This window comes from Saimiri boliviensis, chromosome 16, assembly GCF_048565385.1.
Source record: "Saimiri boliviensis isolate mSaiBol1 chromosome 16, mSaiBol1.pri, whole genome shotgun sequence".
Lineage (NCBI taxonomy): Eukaryota > Metazoa > Chordata > Mammalia > Primates > Cebidae > Saimiri > Saimiri boliviensis.
The window spans coordinates 18,203,407-18,223,141 of NC_133464.1; the positions used below are offsets into that span (position 1 = coordinate 18,203,407).

Below are 19,735 nucleotides of genomic sequence, written 5' to 3' on the forward strand. Positions count from 1 at the left end.
CAGAGTGAGACTCCATCTCAAAAAAAACCCAAAACAAACAAAAAAACAAAAAACAACGCTAATATATATATATATATGTTCATCAGACCAGGCACAGTGGCTCACACCTATAATCCCAGCACTCTGGGAGGCCAAGGTGGGTGAATCATCTGAGGTCGGGAGTTGGAGACCAACCTGGCCAACATGGTGAAACCCTGTCTCTACTAAAAATACAAAAAATTAGCATTAGCAGGCATGGTGGTGCATGCCTGTAGTCTCAGCTACTGAAGTGGCCGACACGGGAGAAACATTTGAACTTGGGAGGCGGTGGTTGCAGTGTGTAGAGATTGTGCCACTGCACTCCAGCCTGGGCAACAAAGCGAGACTCCGTCTCAAAAAAAAAAATGTGGGGGGATTGGGGAGGGATAACATTAGGAGAAATACCTAATGTAGATGATGGGGGGATGGATGCAGCAAACCACCATGGCATGTGTATACCTATGTATATGGCGGTCTTGGCTCACTGCAACCTCTGCCTCCCGGGTTCAAGTGATTTTCCTGCCTCAGCCTTTGGAGCACCTGGGATTATAGGCACCTGCCACCACGCCTGGCTAATATTTGTATTTTTAGTAGAGACGGGGTTTCACCATGTTGGCCAGGCTGGTCTTGAACTCCTAAGCTCAGGTGATCCACCTGCCTCAGTCTCCCAAAGTGCTGGGATTACAGGGGTGAGTCACTGCACCTGGCCTTATTTATTTATTTATTTATTTTTGAGACAGAGTCTTGCTCTGTTTCCCAGGCTGGAGTGCAGTGGCATGACCTTGGCTCACTGCAAACTCTGCCCCTGGGTTTAAGCAATTCTCCTGCCTCAGCCTCCTGAGTAACTGGGATTATAGGCAGGCACCACCATGCGAAGCTAATTTTTGTATTTTTAATAGAGACGGGCTTTCACCACATTGGTCAGGCTGGTCTCCAACTCCTGATCTTGCGATCTGCCTACCTTGGCCTCCCAAAGTGCTGGGATTACAAGTGAGAGCCACTGAGCCTGGCCTACATTTTATGTGTAAATAAAATTGTGGGTGATGGCTTCCTGTACGCATTCAGCAGACTGCTGATGGGTACATAAGAGCTGTTGTTTTCGTGTAACGTGTCATCAAATAATTTTAAACTAATTTTTCTCTACAATAGGTATATATGTAGTCTGTGCTATTTTTAATCCTTTAAGGTCAAATATACTTTATTTTTATTTTATGGAGGTGGAGCTTAGCTCTTGTTGCCCAAGCTGGAGTGCAATGGCACCATCTCAGCGCACTGCAATCTCTGCCTCCTGGGTTCAAGCAATTCTCCGGCTCAGCTTTCCAAGTAGCTATAGGCATGTTCCACCACACCAGGCTGGAGTGCAGTGGTGTGATCTCAGCTCACTGCAACCTCCGCCTCCCGGATTCAAGTGATTTTCTTGCCTCAGGCTTCCAAGTAGCTAGGATTACAGGCGTTGCTCATCACACCTGGCTTATTTTTTGTATTTTTAGTAGAGATGGGGTTCACCATGTTGGCCAGGCTGGTCTCAAACTGCTGACTTCAGGTGATCCACCTGCCTCGGCCTCCCAAAGTGCTGGGATTGCAGTTGTGAGCCACTGCGCCTGTCCAAGGTCAGACGTACTTTAAAATTACAATTTCATAGCTTCAGCAGTTTTAAAAAATGGATGTCTCTCTTAGACAAGTTTATTTTTCTACTGTTCTGAGTATAATGTCTATACTGCAGGTTTTGAAGGGCTAAGGCCTTCCTGCCTGTCATTCTACCCAACATAGCTGTGTGGACCCCATTTCAACTTGCCCTAAGGCACCTGTTTGCTCCTGCAATCTACCTTCATACATGCCCAGCCTCGTGGTGCTAGATTACATCGACCACATCAGAAATGTTGACTCAGTGACTGTTTCTTGACCTGCTGGTGACTCTAACATGACATCTGAAGATGGAGAGAGAGGCAGATCAAAGTGGTCCAGTGCTTGTGGGCATTGGCAAATCTTATTTTTTTCCATTTTGGAGAATGTACTGCAACTTTCTCTAAGCTTTATTATCTGTAAAAGGACAACAGTACATTCCTCAGAGTAGCATTGCAAGGATTTAGTGAAATAGTAAAACGGTGCAGTTGCCCATTCAGTGAAGTATAGCTAATGGATGAAAAAATTCTATTTTGCCATACATGTGCTTTCTGTGATATGGTATTTGGTCTGAAGCATAATTCTAAACTGATACCAATTTCTTGGGATCCTGGATTTTTAAATTATGTTTTTCTTTTCTCTGAGACAACGTCTCATTCTGTCACCTAGGCTGGAATGCAATGGTGCAGTCATGACTCACTGCAGCCTCGACCATCTGGGCTCAAGTGAGCCTCCCATCTCAGCCTCCTGAGTAGCTGGTACTACCAGTGTGTACCACCATGCTTGGCTGATATATATCTATATATCTATATCTATATATATCTATATATAGATATAGATATAGATATGTATATAGATATGTGTATATATATATTTTATCTATCTATCTATCTATCTATCTATCTATCTATATTTTGTTTTTTTTTTTGTAGAAACAGGGTTTTGCTATATTGCCAAGCTGGTCTCGAACTCCTGGGCTCTAGTTCCACCTCACAAAGTGATGGGATTACAGGTGTGAGCCACCGTGGCCAGCCTATTATGTTTTTCATATAAATGTTCATATTTCATTTGCTGTGTATTGCTGAGAAAGTTAACATCAGTGATGGTTTTATTTAGGAACAAGTTTTTTTTTTTTTTAAGTTAGACTTCTGGAATTCACAAAACCTGTTAATCAGTACATTGTAATTATAATACTTCTTTTTAAAAATGAACAAATGTTTAATTAAATGGCAAAACAGTGCAGCAGAATGCTCTTGGCTCATGGCTCACAGCTCACTGCAACCTCTGCCTCCTGGGATAAAGCAATTCTCCTGTCTCAGCCTCCCAAGTAGCTGGGACTACAGGCACATGCCACCATGCCTGGCTAATTTTTTTTTTTTTTTCTTTGAGAGGGAGTCTCACTCTGTTGCCAGGCTGGAGTGCAGTGTCGTGATCTCGGCTCACTGCAACCTCCAACTCCCTGGTTCAAGCAATTCTCCTGCCTCAGCTTGCTGAGTAGCTGGGATTATAGGCACGTGCCAACACACCCAGCTAATTTTTGTATTTTTAGTTGAAGCAGGGTTTTGCCATATTGGTTAGGCTGGTCTAGAACTCCTGACCCCAGGTAATCCACCCGCCTCGGCCTCCCAAAGTGCTGAGATTATAGGTGTGAGCCACTGCACCTGGCCCCAACCCCATTTTAGAGCTGAGAAAAATAAGGGTCAGAAAGGTTAGGTAACAAGTGAAAAGCCTGGAGCCCTGGTTCCCCGGCTCCTTGTCCAGTCCTCTCTGCAGTCAGACACTGCACTACAGAAGCTCTTCCAAATACCACATTGTTAATGTTCAGAAAAGAATGTTAAGAAGTTCCAGAAGATCTTAATTAAGAAAAAAATAAGCCTCTGCAGGAGCCGAAGGGACTGAGCACTTTGGCAGTTTGGAGATGGCTAATTATGGTTCTTACACAGTTGTTGGGGGTACAGAGAGCATTCTGGGACAGTCCGACAAGGGAAGTCTCTAGACTTCTAACTTTAGCAAACAGACTCTCTAGCTTGGAAGTAGAACTGGTAGCTCAGCATTTACTGGGCTAGAAAGCTTAGGGAGTTTCAAAGGGCACAGCAAATCAGGTGAGGGCTGACTATTTTGGTTTAAAGCTTGCATGTAAACAAAAACTTTGGTTTATAGCTTGCGTTTCTCTGAGAAAGAGCTATCAGAAAGGTAGATCATTGAATGAGCATATCTTTCCTATAATAGTCAAATTAAAATATTGTGTTCCTTTTTGTGACAGAAATTCTGAAACATGAGCTGGTATGCTGGCGAGTGCCTATAATCGCAGGTACTTGGAGGGGCTGAGGCAGGAGGATCCCTTGGGTCCAGGAGTTTGCGTCCAGCCTGGGCAACATAGTGAGACCCCATCTCCAAAGAGAAAACCAAATTCTCAAACATGCATGAAATAAGAAGAAAAGAAACCCCCATGTCACATCATCTGCCTTCAAAAATTATCAATATTTTGCCATTCTTATGTGCTTGCCCTTTCTTTTTTTTTTTTTTTGAGACAGAGTTTCGCTCTTGTTACCCAGCCTGGAGTGCAATGGCGCCATCTCGGCTCACCGCAACCTCCGCCTCCTGGGTTCAGGCAATTCTCCTGCCTCAGCCTCCTGAGTAGCTGGGATTATAGGCACGCACCACCATGCCCAGTTAATTTTTTGTATTTTTTTTAGTAGAGACGGAGTTTCACCATGTTGACCAGGTTGGTCTCGATCTCTCGACCTTGTGATCCACCCGCCTCGGCCTCCCAAAGTGCTGGGATTACAGGCTTGAGCCACCGCGCCCGGCCTGCCTTTTCTTTTTCTTTGAGACAGATTCTTTGCCGGGCTGGAGTGCACTAGTGTGATCATAGCCTACTGCAACCTCCAACTCCTGGGCTCAAGCAGTCCTCTCACTTGAGCCTCCAGCTGGGACTACAGACTCATGTCACCACACCCATCATATTTTTAAATTTTTCAATAGAGATGAGGTCTCTCTATGTTGCCCAGGCTGGTCTAGAACTCCTGGGCTCAAGCAATCCTCCCACCTGAGCCTCCAGGGTAGCTGGGACTACAGACTCACACCATCTAATTTTTACACTTTTAGTAGAGATGAGGTCTCCCTATATTGCCCAGGCTGGTCTAGAACTCCTGGGCTAAAGCAATCCTCCTGTCTCCACCTCTCAAAGTGCTGGGATTGCTCACTGCAACCTCCGCCTCCCAGGTTCAAGTGATTCTCCTGACTCAGGCTCCCGAGAAGCTAGTATTACAGGTGTCCATCATCACACCCAGCTAATTTTTTGTAATTTTAGTAGAGATGGGGTTTCACCATGTTGGCTAGGCTGGTCTTGAACTTTTGACCTCAGGTGATCCACCTGCCTCAGCCTTCCAAAGAGCTGGGATTACAGGTGTGAGCCATTGCGCCTGGCCCTATGGGCACCTTCTTAACTCCCTGTAGCCTGGAACTCCTGGGCTAAAGCCATCCTCCTTTCTCAGCCTCCTGAGAAGCTGGGACTCCAAGTGCACGCCACCACACCTGGGCTAATTTTTAAAATTTTTGGTGGAGACAGGACCTCACTATGTTGGCCAGCCTGTGCCTGACTTTTAAAAACATGTTTGTGTATGGCTTTCTTTAAAAGATATTAATGATGCTATCTTAGCAAATACACATGGGAAATAAACAAGGAACAATAAAATGATCTTGTTCCAAGCACCATGAATTTGGAGCCTTTCATTTTTCTTCATTCAGGGTGGAAATGAAGAGCAGCTGCTGAGCTTGTTAAGGTAGCCACAGGAATAACTGAAGACTTTAGGGGTGGGAGTCCAAAAGCTTGGAAGATTTTATTCATTCATTCCTACAGCCATTCAACCAGCAGATTCTGGGCGCTTATGCATCCTGGCCATCCACCAGGGAGCAAGGACATGCTCAGACCCAGGCTTAGTGCAAATCACGTTTTTATCCTTTCTTGGCTCGAAGACCTTGGACAAGTTCTGCCTTTCAGCCTCACTTTCCTCATCTATAAAATAAGGAAAGCCTTGAATGGGGCACTGATAGAATTAATAGTAAGATGATTGGTCGGGTGTAGTGGTATATGCCAGTAATCCTAGTACTTTGGGAGGCCAAGGTGGGAGGATCACTTGAGCCTAGGAGTTTGAGACTAGCCTGGCAACAAAGTGAGAAATTATCAAGGAGCAATACAATGATCTTATTACAGCATCACGAACTTGGAACCTTTGATTTTTTTGTGTCTCCACAAAAATTGCAAAAAATTAGCCAGTCATAGCAGCTGGTGCCTGTAGTCCTAGCCACTTAGGCTGAGTTGGAAAGATTGCTTGAGTTTTGGGAGGTGGAGGGTTCAGTGAGCCATTATCGTCCCACTGCACTCCAGCCTGGGCGGCAGAGTGAGTCTCCCTTTCCCCTTTCTCTGTCCTCCCTCGCTCTCTCTATCACACACACACACACACACACACACAAAATACATGTGCCGTTTGCCACAGTTACCTGTTAGGCTTTGGGGCTTGAAGACAGAAATTATAAGGCAGTCAGTCTCTCTTTCCTCTTATCTTCCTTTCCCAATCTAAGAGGGCAGCAAAAAGCTCAGAGGTCCACCGTAGCGTGCAACATGTGAGATGCCGAAAGCCCGCCCCAATCGACGACAGCATTCACTCAGTCAGCTCTCCAAATCATCTGGGTCCTACCCTGGAGTTACCTGGCTTTCTTGAGGTCTTGCAGCTCTGTAAGGATAATCTGTGCTAAACCTTGCTGTCGTCCGAGGTCAAATGTTTGGCTCACAGGTTGGAGAGCTTCCCATGGCACCCTCGTTTGGTCCTGAGGTGGGCAAGTCGCCCAGGGGGCGGGCTGCCGGAGAGCCAGGCAGCTGTCTCCCAGTGTCCCCAAATCCGTGGCCGAGAGGGCGTTTCTGCGTCGAAGGGGCGGGCACAGCCGGCGCCTCCCTGCTCCACCTTCTGGGTCGGCGCCTAGACTCTGAGAGTGAATTTCGGAAAGTTTCCGTAGGGTGCGAGCACGTGGGCACCTCCGGACCCGGCCTCCGCGCCGCGCTCTCGGCTACCCACTCCCTCCAGCGGCGCGCGCCGCCCTCGCCTCACCCCTGGGCGTAGCTCCGGGCTTCCTTTGGCGTCGCCAGCTCGGCCTCCTCCCGCCGCGTCAGCCGTCGTCCCCCGCCGCGCTCGCACGCGGTGCGCGGCTCCCGGGCTCCAGGCGGCAGCGCGTTAAAGGGCGCCCCCGAGGCGGCCCTGCTAGCGGCGGGCCTGAGAGGCGGGGACGGGGCGTGCCGCCGGCGCCCGGCTTCCGGAAGCGGCTGCCTCACAGGCTCCTGCCGAGCGGACCCGCGCGGCAGCCGGAGCTCCAGCATCCCTGCTCGCGGTCCAGGAGCGCAGCCCGCGGCCACCGCCGCCTGATCAGCGGGACCTCGGCCCACGCCCGCCCCGCCCGGCGAGATGCTGCCAGTGTACCAGGAGGTGAAGCCCAACCCGCTGCAGGACGCGAACCTCTGCTCGCGCGTGTTCTTCTGGTGAGTGTCTCCGCCCGAACCGGGTCACCCTGCAGCCGCCCTCCTGGCGGACGGGCTCTCCCAGGACCGCGCCGGATGCTGCCCGCGCCTTCTGCGGCCGTGGCGACGGGAGCGCTTTCCTGTGCCACGCGCTCCACGCTGGGGCTTTCTGCTGCGGGTGGCAGGCACCACGCCGGCCGTGTGGGCCCCGCGTGCGCCCCTGCGCGCGGGGCATGGGGACGTGGGGGACGCGGGGGACGCGGGGCCCCGGCACCGGTGGCGCAGGGTCGGCGGCTTTGTTGCTGGAGGCCCTGAGGGCCCTCAGGGCTCGGGGAAGGAGGAGCTGGAGGTGGTGAGGCGGGGAACCCAGGCTGCCGAAAGGGGGAGTCTCTGGCTCAGCAGGAGAAGCGGCTGCACCGCCTACACGCCCACCCTTCGCTGGCTCCCCACCTCCTGCTCCGGGACTCGCTGTCTCCTGAACTCAAACGCACCCTTTCCTTTCTTTTTAAGTAAGCAGCTTACGAACATCTTCCTTTATTTAATCTCAGCCAAAGCCTAATTAGTGTCCTGGACCTATGCCATCTCCCGCTAGTCTCCCCACCCCTTTTGATATTCCTTACCAGACAGCCCCATCCAACTCCACGTCCCGCTGTGTCTCTCTGTGTCCAGGTGTCTCTGCATCTTTTGTCTCAGTGACCAGGACTGTCCTGCCTTTCTGTGTGAATCTCACTGTGTGTGTCCATGTAGGTCATGGTACCTCGTTGGGGCAAGTTTTCATGTGGGTAAAATAACACTAGCATTATTTTTTATTTATGAATGGGGACACGGTGCTTGAACGGGACCTTCCGGGTTTTGCTTTTAACTGGGACATGCACAGCCACGACTGGAGTCTGTCTTTGACCAGCTTCTCTCCCTGTTTCCAATATTTTCACCTCTACCTAGGAGGACTGCTCCCTGGGCGGGGTCCCTGGAATCGCTAAGCTTCAGAGAGGTCACCTGTGGTCTTGATGCAGGTGGTTCCTACCAGGCGTTCTATCATCCTAAAACCACCTGAGGGCCCCTGAGCTGGGAGGGGCCCGAGCTGGGAGGGCCCACAGCCCTGCCCATCTTGTGCAAAGAAACAGGCGGAGAAAGACTCAGGTGACAGTCATACCTAAAATTTCCATCTTAGCCGGGAGCTGTGTGGCTCACCCTGTCATCCCAGCACTTTGGGAGGCTGAGGTCGGCGGATTACGAGGTCAGGAGTTCGAGACCAGCCTGGCCAACATGGTGAAATCCTGTCTCTACTAAAAATACGAAAATTGGCCGGGCGCAGTGGCTCAAGCCTGTAATCCCAGCACTTTGGGAGGCCGAGGCGGGTGGATCACGAGGTCAAGAGATCGAGACCATCCTGGTCAACATGGTGAAACCCCGTCTCTACTAAAATTACAAAAAATTAGCTGGGCATGGTGGCGCGTGCCTGTAATCCCAGCTACTCAGGAGACTGAGGCAGGATAATTGCCTGAACCCAGGAAGCGGAGGTTGCGGTTAGCCGAGATAGCTCCATTGCACTCTAGCCTGGGTAACAAGAGCGAAACTCCGTCTCAAAAAAAAAAAAACAAAAAAAAACATGAAAATTAGCCGGGTGTGGTGTCGGACGCCTGTAATCCCAGCTACTTGGGAGGCTGAGGCAGGAGAATTGCTTGAACCTGGGAGGCGGAGGTTGTGTGAGCCGATGGTGCCACTGCACTCCAGCCTGGGCAACAGAGTGAGACTTTGTCTCAGAGAAAAAAAAAATCCATCTTGTATCCTGGACTGCTAACTACATGAGCCTGAATCTTTGAAGAGCTTCAATCTCACTTGGTTGATTATTAGATCTCTGTTTCTTGACCTCTGCCGCCTCATCTTTCCCACATGGCCTTTTATTATAGGACAGCCTAGGCCAGAGGTCTCTGATCTTTTGAGTTCCCTGGGCCACACTGTAGAATAATTGTCTTGGGCCATACATAAAATACACTAACACTAATGATAGCTGATGAGCTGAAAAGAAAAGAAAAGAAAAGAAAAACCACACAAACCTCATGCTGTTTTAAGAAAGCTTAGAAATTTGTGTTGGGCCACATGTGGCCTGTGGGCCTCAGGTTGGACAGGTTTGACCTAAGGGATTGCGAGAGGATGAGTCGCTTACTCTCGTTCAGTTGTGCGCTCATTCTGTGTAAGAGCCTCTCTTGGTTGTTTGGCGGCCTTTCTCTTTAGGGGAGGGGCGCGTGGAGGAGGAAGGAATATGGGTGTGGTTGCTGTAAATAATAACTTGAAGTAGACAAATGGTCTCCTCAACTTCAGGCAGGGCAAGAAACTTTTTTTTTGAGACACGATCTTGCTCTGTGACCTAGACTGGAGTGCAATGACATTCATAGCTTACAGCAGCCTCCAATTCCTAGGCTAAAGCAATTTTCCTGCCTTAGCCTCCCGAGTAGCTGGGACTCCAGATGTGTGCCACAACACTTGGATAATTTAAAAAGCTTTTTCCTTTTTTTTTTTTTTTTTTTTTGTAGAGATGGGGGTCTCTATGTTGTTGCTCAGGCTGATCTTGAACTCCTAGGCTCAAGGGATCCTCCTGCTTCTGCCACCCAAAGTGCTGGGATTGCAGGTGTGAGCCCTGCCCCCCTACATTTTCAAAATGTAGATGGCAGGGAAATGGGAAAGTGATGCCTTCCCGTTCATGACTTGAGTAGGTTGTTCATTCCGGTTTCCCTGCTGGAGGGGAAGGGCTAGTACGTCCATTTTACTCTGAGGACACTCAAGCTGAGAGAGTGGTTGAGTAAGTTGCTTGGACCCACGCAGCAATCCAGTGTCAGAGCAGGCTCCGAAGTGGGGCAGACTGGCTCCTCAGCCTCTTCGGAGCTGCTATACTGAACTGCTTCCAGTTTAGGTGCTTGTTGGAAATTCGTGGAGAAGGCACCCCCTGTTCTGGCAGGTTAGAGTTTCTCCAGAGAAGCTGTTAAAGTACCTGCAGTTGGAGATGATGCACGTGTAACAACTATTACCATGCTTTAGGGCAGCTGTTCTCAAAGCATGGTACTCAGAGTGGCAGCATCAGCATCGCTTGGGAGATTGTAAGAGATGCAGCTACTCCAGCATCCACTCCGGACTGACTGAGTAAAATTGGAAACACTGGGTGTGTGGGTGGGGGTGGTGAGGTTTCAAGTGCTCCCGGTGACCCTGACTTGAGGATCTTACTGCTTCCAGCTATTTCTCTCATTGGTGTGTTATTGTACTATTATGCTTTTCTTTATTTTTAATTTTTAAAATTTCTTTTCTTTATTTCTTTTTTTTTTTGAGATGGAGTCTTGCTCTGTCGCCCAGGGTGGAGTGCAGTGGTGCAATCTTTGCTTACTGCAGCCTCTGCCTCCTGGGTTCAAGCAATTCTCCTGCCTCAGCCTCCTGAGTAGCTGGGATTACAGGTTCCTGCCACCACGCCAGGCTAATTTCTTGTGTTTTTAGTAGAAATGGGGTTTCACCATATTAGCCAGGCTGGTCTCAAACTTCTGACCTCAGGTCATCTGCTCACCTTGGCCTCCCAAAGTGCTGGGATTACAGGCATGCGCCACCATGCTTGGCTTTATTTTATTGTTTTTGAGACAGAGTTTTGCTCTTATTGCCCAGGCTGGAGTGCAATGGCATGATCTTGACTCACTGCGATCTCTGCCTCCAGGGTTCAAGTGATTCACCTGCCTCAGCCTCCCTAGCAGCTTGGACTCCTAACCCCAGGTGATCGATCTGCCCTGCCTCCCAAAATGCTGGGATTACAGGCGTTAGCCACCGTGCCTGACAGAGTGCCCTCTTTCTTGCCAGGTTCAAATCCATTACAATAAAGTACCATTCCTGTTCTCAAAGAGCTCACACGATGATGGAGGCAGCCATTGTATTATGCAAATGATGCTAGCTGATAAAGAAAATAAGCCCCTATTCGCAGTGGTTTCATTAAAAATAGCCATCTGAGGGAGGTGGATCACATGAGGTCAGGAGTTAGAGACCAACATGGCGAAACTCCTTCTCTACTGAAAATACAAAAAAAAAAAAAAAAAGAAAAAAATTATCCGAGCTTGGTGGCACGTGCCTGTAATCCCAGATACTTGGGAGGAGGCTAAGGCAGCGGAGAATTGCTTGAACCCAGGAGGTGGAGGTTGCAGTGAGTGGACCATCACTGCACTCTAGTGTGCGCCACAGAGAAAGACTCCATCTCAGAAAAAAAAAAAAGAAAACTGAAATAACCAAGACCATGTCCATTCTCATGCTGTAGTCCCCTTCGGGCCATCTAGGGTGGGGAACGACACCATACAGTTACTCCTAGCTGGACTTTCTCCATCTGGTGGCTCAGCCTCTTTTCAGTTCTCCTCTTCTGCAGGAGGCCTCCTTATTCAGCCGGAGTAGGCCTGTATGGGGCTGGTTTTGTGTTCCAGGCATGGAAGCCAGACACCTTTTGCAATCACTTCCTGTTGGCCAGGTCTCAGTTTCATGGCCACTTCAGACCACAAGGAGGGGTAGAAAATGCAGTCCAGACTGGGCGTGGTGGCTCACGCCTGTAATCCCAGCACTTTGGTATGCCTAGATGGGTGGATCACCTGAGGTCAACAGTTCAAGACCATTCTCCCAAACATGTTGAAACCCCATTTCTACTAAAAATACAAAAATTAGCCAGCCGTGGTCTTGCATGCCTGTAATCCCAGCTACTCGGGAGACTGAAGCAGGAGAATCACTTTAACCTGGGAGGTGGAGGCTGCAGTGAGCCGAGATCACACCACTGCACTCCAGCCTGGGCAACAGAGTGAGACTCTGTCTTAATAAAAAAAGATCAGCTTGGCCAACATAGTGAAACCCTGTGTCTACTAAAAGTACAAAAATTAGCTGGGTGTGGTTGCAGGCACCTGTAGTCCCAGCTACTCAAGAGGCTGAGGCAGAAGAATCGCTTAAACCCGGAAGGCAGAGGTTGCAGTGAGCCGAGATTACATCATTGCACTCTAGCCTGGGTGACAGAGTGAGACTCTGTCTAAAAAAAAAAAAAAAAAAAAAAAAAAAGGAAACATAGTCCGTGTGTCCAGCAGTCCCTGCTACAGGAGTTAATCCCGACCTGGTGTTGGGGATGCTGGAGTAGAAGTAGAGAAAAGCTGTGTCAGGGTGGACATTTTTTTGTTGTTGTTCTTTTTGAGATGGAGTCTCACCCTATCCCGCAGGCTGGAGTGCAGTGGCATGAATGGCCCACTGCAACCTCTACCTCCTGGGTTCAGGCGATTCTCCTGCCTCAGCCTCCACAGTAGCTGGGACTACAGGTGTGCTCCACCAGGCCTGGGTAATTTTTTTTTTATTTTGGTAGAGATGGGGTTTTGCCGTGTTGGCCAAGGTGGAGATCTTCTGGGAGGGGTTGACCCTCCTCTGGAGCTTGGATGGAGAATGTAGGGAGGCATCTCTGGCAGGGGATGAGATGTCCAGGCCACAGAACTGCAGATGGAGATAGTGTTGCCTGAGACATGTGGTGAATGACCACCCCTCAGTCGCTGTGCCTTCCCTGCTAGCTGGTGGTATTGGGTACACCCAAGGCCGCCCTCCCCTCTTTCATCCCAGTGGACATTCAGACTTTGCTTCTCCCAATTCCAGGCCCCCTACTCCTGAGTACTTACAGCTTCTCTGTGGCCTGAAGCTTAGCTCCTGTTCCATTTCTGGGTTCCATGACCACTTCTGTGCTAGTCTGTTTCGGGCTTAGTCCCCATCTGCTCTTTTCTCTGGGCTCGCTCCTGTCTTCCCCGTTTCCTTAGTGTCATAGAATTAGAGGGTTGAAAGGAAGAGATCTTCTAGCCCACACGCAGTACAGGAATATCTTCCAGATACTGGGCAATGGGGAAATGCATTATGTGACTCTCATGACTTCGGATTAGAATGCCAGAATTATGTTGTATTAAGCCACAGTTTTTTTTTCCATGCAGTTTCTACCTGTGTTTACCTACTTTTATTTATTTATTTATTTATTTATATTTAGTTTTTGAGACGGAGTCTTCCTCGATCGTCAGGTTGGAGTGCAGTGACCCAATCTTGGCTCACTGTAACCTTTGACACTCTGGTTCAAGCGATTCTTCTGCCTCAGCCTCCCAAGTAGCTGGGATTACAGGCATGAACCACCATGCCCAGCTGATTTTTGTATTTTTAGTAGAGATGGGGTTTCACCATGTTAGCCAGGATGGTCTTTTTTTTTTTTTTTTTTTTTGAGACGGAGTTTCGCTCTTGTTACCCAGGCTGGAGTGCAATGGCGCGATCTCGGCTCACCGCAACCTCCGCCTCCTGGGTTCAGGCAATTCTCCTGCCTCAGCCTCCTGAGTAGCTGGGATTATAGGCACGCACCACCATGCCCAGCTAATTTTTTGTATTTTTAGTAGAGACAGGGTTTCACCATGTTGACCATGGTTGGTCTCGATCTCTTGACCTCGTGATCCACCCGCCTCGGCCTCCCAAAGTGCTGGGATTACAGGCTTGAGCCACCGCGCCCGGCCAACCAGGATGGTCTTGATCTCCTGACCTCGTGAATTGCCTGCCTCAGCCTCCCAAAGTGCTGGGATTACAGGTGTAAGCCACTGTGTCTGGCCTATTTATTTATTTTTGAAATGGAGTTTCACTCTTGTTGCCCCAGCTGGAGTGTAATGGTGCAGTCTCGGCTCACTGCAACCTCCATCTCCTGGGTTTAAGCAATTCTCCTACCTCGGCCTCCCAAATAGCTGGGATTACAGGCATGTGCCACCATGGCTGGCTAATTTTTTTATTTTTTATTTTTAGTAGAGATAGGGTTTCTCCACGTTGGTCTTGAACTCCTGACCTCAAGTGATCCACCCATCTTGGCCTCCCGAAGTGCTGGGATTACAGATGTGGGCCACCATGCCTGGTGTTATTTACCTACCTACCTACTGCTGACTGCAACCTCTGCCTCATGGGTTTAAGCAATTCTCCTGCCTCGGCCTCCCAAGTAGCTGGGACTATAGGCGTGTGTCACCACGCCCAAGTAATTTTTGTATTTTTAGTAGAGATGGGCTTTCACCATGTTGGCCAGGATGATCTCGATCTCTTGACCTTGTGATCTGCCCACCTCAGCCTCCCAAAGTGTTGGGATTACAGGCATGAGCCACAACGCCTGACCTATTTACCTACTTTTAAGAAAAAAATTATAGAATTTAATGAAGCCAAGAACGATGTGTGAATCAAGCAGCTCCTAGAACCAAAATAGGTTCAGAGCTCCTCTCCTTCTTTTTTTTGTCAACACACCGAGCAAGCTGGCTGCCTTCTTCAATACGCTTGCCTCATAGTTTTCAAAGACAGTTATCATGGCCACATTAAATCTTTGTTTGTTTGTTTGAGACAGAGTGTTGCTCTGTCACCCAGGCTGGATTGTAGTTGTGCGATCTCAGTTCACTGCAGCCTTTACCTCTTTGGATCAAATGATCCTTCTACCTCAGCCTCCTAAGTAGCTGAGACCACAGGCATGTGCCACCACGCCCAGGTAATTTTTTATGTTTTTTTGTAGAGATGAAGTTTCACTATGTTGCCCTGGCTGGTATTGAACTCCTGGGCTGAAGCAATCCTCCCACCCTAGCCTCCCAAAGTGCTGGGATTACAGGTATGCACCATGGTGCCTGGCCAGGAGCTTACTTTTGACTATGTTAAGTTTGAGATGCCTGCTATACATTCAAGTAGAGATGTCAAATAGGCACGCAATTGGTTGTGAGTTTGGGGCTCATGGAGAAGTTTATCTTATTATTTTTTCAGATGGAGTTTTGCTGTGTTGCCCAGGCTGGTGTGCAGTGGCATGATCTCAGCTTACCGCAACCTCCACCTCCCAGGTTCAAGTGATTCTTGTGCCTCAGCCTCCCAAGTAGCCTGGAATACAGGGACGCACCACCACGGCCAGATAATTTTTATATTTTTAGTAGAACCAGCATTTCATCATGTTGGCCAGGCTGGTCAGGAAGTTTATCTTAATTTGGGCATCATCAGTGATACATGCAGTTGAGCTGTATTGGACACGTGGCCAACCGACCTCACAGTTTGCGGGGCTTATCCCCATATAACTGCTCTTCTATTCCTATTTAAATTCATTTTGTGGGTGCCAAAGTTTACCAGCTCATTGTTGCTGTTGAAAGTTCTTGGAAGACTTGCGTAGTCTGAATGTTAGAAAGGACAGGTCCTAGTACTGTCCTCTAGGTTTTGGTGGATCCACTAGTCAACACTGTGGTCGCTAGATTAACTTAGTCACAAGTGTCAAGAGAGATCGCATCATACGGAAGGTCCGCCTTATGGAAGTCCAGAGGTATTGGATCACCCATGCACTCATTCTTTTTATTTTTTTTTTGAGACAGGATCTTGCCTTGTCACCTAGCCTGGAATGCAGTGGTGTAATCATAGCTCATTGCAGCCTTGACCTCCCTGGCTCAAGTGATCCTACCACCTTAGCCCCCCCAAGTAGCTGGGACTACAGGTGTGGGCCACCACAGCTGGCTAATTTTTCTAATTTTTTTGTAGAAGTGGGTTTTTGCCATGTTGCCCAGGCTAGTCTCAAAGCTCTTGAGCTCAAGCGATCCACCTGCCTTGGTCTCTCAAAGTGCTGGGATGACAGGGGTGAACCATCATGCCCAGTCTGGGCAGTCATTCAGAAACCCCACTAAGGATTAAAGTCATTTGGCATGATTTCCTCTTTTTTTTTTTTTGAGACAGTTTTGCTCTGTTGCCCAGGCTGGAGTGCAGTGGCATAACCTCAGCTCACTGCAATCTCTGCCTCCCGGGGTTCAAGCAATTCTCCTGCCTCAGCCTCATGAGTAGCTGGGATTATATGTGTGTACCACCACACCTAGCTAATTTTTGTATTTTTATTTAGTTTTTCGAGACAGAGTTTCGCTCTTTTTGCCCAGACTGGAGTGCAATGGTGTGATCTCTGCTCACTGCAACCTCCACCTCTTGGATTGGAGTGATTCTTCTGCCTCAGCCTCCCAAGTAGCTGGGCTTACAGGCATGCACCACCACACCTGGCTATAATTTTTGTATTTTTGGTGGAGATGGGTTTTCACCATGTTGGCTGGGCTGTTCTTGAATTCCTGGCCTCAAATGATCCACCCACCTCAGTCTCTCAAAGTGCTGGGATTACAGATGTGAGCCACTGTGACTGGTCTCATGATTTTCTCTTTTATGAGATGGAGTTTTGTTCTTGTTGCCCAGGCTGGAGTGCAATGGCATGATCTCGGCCCACTGCAATCACAGGCACGTGTTACCAGGGCCAGCTAAGAGATGGGTTTCACCATGTTGGCCAGGCTAGTCTTGAACTCCTGACCTCAGGTGATCTGCCAGCCTCGGCCTCCCAAAGTGGGATTACAGACGTGAGCCACTGTGCTTGGCCACGATTTCCTCTTAATGAATACAGGCTGGCTCTTGGTGCTGCTTTTAATGAATATACTCTTGAATTGCTCCCTTCAAATGATTGTTGATATGCATTATTTCTGTTAACCTTACGAGCTCTGTTTTTGTAAATTCTTTTTAGATTACATAGCAGTTTCTTAGCCCTCCCCACGATTGGGTCACCTGGACAGCCATAAAAATATGGTTGTCTGGTCCCCTTCTAGACCAATTTGAATAATAATTTCTGGAGGTGGAATCCATGCATCGATATTTTTAAATGGTTCTCTAAGTTTGTGATGGGCCCTGAAGCCCAAGAACTACTGATGAGCTACTGGCCAAAGATATTTCTGTGCATATTTCCATCTTTCTGGTGGAAGGTTCACCACCTGCTTTTCAGGTTTCACTCAAAGGACTTGGATGATCTCGAAGTGTGAGAACCATTACCACCATAGGACTTACTCCCCTCTGTTGGTGTTCAGCCAGTGGCTGAGGGAGAAGCAGGCTTGCTCTGTGCCAGGGATGTTAGAGATTCCAGGTCTTTTGATTTTTATAGTAACCCCTTGTTGAGGGTGGTTCTGCTCTTGTGTTACATACAGGAGAGGCCAGGTAGCATAATGAGGGTCACCCACGCAGGACATGATGAAGCTGGAAATTGAGTCAAGTCTTACAAATTCCTAGTATATATTAGCCCATCGATAAACACAATGATGAGGGTTCTTGCTAAATTTACCCCCCACCCCCTTTTTTTTAGACAGAGTTTTGCTCTGTTGCCCAGGCTGGAGTGCAGTGGTACGATCTTGACTCACTGTAACCTCCACCTCCCACGTTCAAGTGATTCTCCTGCCTCAGCCTCCCCAGTGGCAGAGATTACAGGTGCTCACTGCCACGACACCTGGCTAATTTTTGTATTTTTTAGTAGAGACCAGGTTTCACCCTGTTGGCCAGGCTGGTCTCGGACTTCTGGCTTCAGGTGATCTGCCCGCCTTGGCCTCCCAAAGTGCTGGGATTACAGGAATGAGCCACTGTATCCAGCCTACATTTACCCTTTTATCATGCCTTTCTTATTGTCTTAAGTCTTATTTAAGTCTTGACTCATTTGTGACTTTTTTTTAAATACTAAATTGTTAGCTCTTTTAAGTCAGAAACCAGTATCTTCAGTGTCTTAAACTCCTAGTGTCTGGCTGAACATCTTGCACTTAATATGCTTAATTAATGATTATAAGCTATTCCTTTAGTCTTAATCTCAATTTCTTGAACTGAGAGTTGCTGACACTTGTGTCTTAGGTAGGAACAAGCGAAAGCCTCAGCCTGGAGCCAGAAGACCCATGATGTTGTACGTATTAGCTGTGTGTGACTTTAGGCAAGGCACATGACCACTCTGGGCCTTGGTCTTCTATCCTACAATTTAGAAAAATTAAACCTACTCATGTCATATTTTAAGAGCTGTATTTTAAAAATACATTATAAAATATTTATTTATTTATTTATGAGGTCCTGCTGTGTTGCCCAGGCTAAAGTATAGTGGCTATTCACAGGCACACTGCAACCTTGAATTTGTGGCCTCAAGAGGTCCTCCCGCCAGAGCCTCCTAAGTATTTGCGATTGGCTCCAAGAGTATTTTAAAGATAAAGTTCTCCTTTTTTGGAGACGGAGTTTTGCTCTGTTGCCCAGGCTGAAGTGCAGTGGCACAGTCTTAGCTTACTGTAACCTTCTGGGTTCAAATGATTCTCTTGCCTCAGCCTCCCGAGTAACTGGGACTACAGGTGTGTGCCACCATGCCTGGCTAATTTTTTGTGTTTTAGTAGAGGCAGGGTTTCGCTGTGTTGGCCAGCCTGGTTTTGAAATCCTGAGCTCGGGCAATCCACCCACCTTGGCCTCCCAAAGTGCTAGGATTACAGGAATGAGCCACTGTGCCCAGCCAATAAAACAGTAAAGTTCTATATACTTCTTTTTCTTTCTTTTTTCTTTTTCTTGAGACGGAGTCTTGCCCTGTCACCAGGCTGGAGTACAGTGGCACAATCCCAGCTCACTGTAGCCTCTGCCTCCTGGGTTCAAGTGATTCTCCTTCCTCAGCCTCCCGAATAGCTGGGACTACAGGTGCACGACACCACGCCCAGTAATTTTTGTATTTTTAGTAGAGACAGGGATTCACCATGTTGGCTAGTATAGTCTCGATCTCTTGATCTTGTGATCCACTTACCTCAGCCTCCCAAAGTGCTGGGATTACAGGCATGAGCCACTGAGCCCGGCCTTTTTTTTTTGAGACAGAGTTTCACTCTTGTTGCCCAGGCTGGAGTGCAACGGCGCGGTCTCAGCTCACTGGAACCTCCGCCTCCTGGGTTCAAGTGATTCTCCTGCCTCAGCCTCCCGAATAGCTGGGATTACAGGCATGTGCCACTATACATGACTAAGTTTTGCATTTTTAGTAGAGATGGGGTTTCACCATGTTGGCCAGGCTGCTCTTGAACTCCTGACCTCAGGTGATCCACCTGCCTTGGCCTCCCAAAGGGGTGGGATTACAGGCGTGAGCCACTGTACCCAGCCTTACACACTTATTTTTCTCCCTCACCTTCAATCAAGCAGGGCAAGTTAATATGGAAGTGAGTCAGTATATAATGTCCCATCTCTGATGAATGGAGAAGTCACCTATTAGTGCCCTCAGAAATGAAGATCTAGTAAAAAAACAAAAGAAGGGCAACAAAGGGAAATTTAATTCATTCTCAGAAGTGGGCCACTATCTATGGAAGTACTTGGAAAATTATAAGGTGTGTTATTATTACATCTCTAAGAAGTTTTCCTGGGCTGGGTGTGGTGGCTCATGCCTGTAATCTCAGCATTTTGGGTTCCCAAGGTGGGTGGATTACCTAAGGTCAGGAGTTCAAGAGCAGCCTGGCCAGCATAGTGAAACCCTGTCTCTACTAAAAATACAAAAAATACCTGGCAGTGGGCACCTGTAATCTCAGCTTCTGGGGAGGCTGAGGCAGGAGAATCACTTGAACCTGGGAGGTGGAGGTTGCATTGAGTCAAGATCACGCCACTGCACTCCAGCCTGGGTGACAGAGTGAGACTTTGTCTCAAAAAAAAAAAAAAAAAAAAAAAAAACTTTTCTGGAAAGCAATTTCACAGCAGAGCAACAAGGGTGAAATTGCCCCAGTCAGCCTTTGCTGGCTGACTTCC

General features: G+C 48.2%; 1 protein-coding gene and 1 pseudogene across 3 annotated transcripts in view; one reads left to right on the plus strand and one right to left on the minus strand.

The window, feature by feature from the left end:
• LOC141581599 (large ribosomal subunit protein uL23 pseudogene) overlaps window positions 1–6,866 on the minus strand; it is a 54,667-nt pseudogene extending 47,801 nt beyond the window's left edge.
• Window positions 6,867–7,091: 225 nt separating this feature from the next.
• ABCC4 (ATP binding cassette subfamily C member 4 (PEL blood group)) overlaps window positions 7,092–19,735 on the plus strand; it is a 283,152-nt gene continuing 270,508 nt past the window's right edge. For 2 of the 3 annotated variants that reach the window (XM_074387539.1, XM_003928200.3), the window contains exon 1: window positions 7,092–7,174. In XM_074387539.1, coding sequence (XP_074243640.1) covers window positions 7,101–7,174 — 74 coding nt within the window. In that variant the 5' untranslated portion in view covers window positions 7,092–7,100. Of the gene's footprint in view, window positions 7,175–14,712; window positions 14,790–19,735 lie in introns of those variants that run through there. The other variant, XM_074387538.1, reaches the window with a different exon arrangement.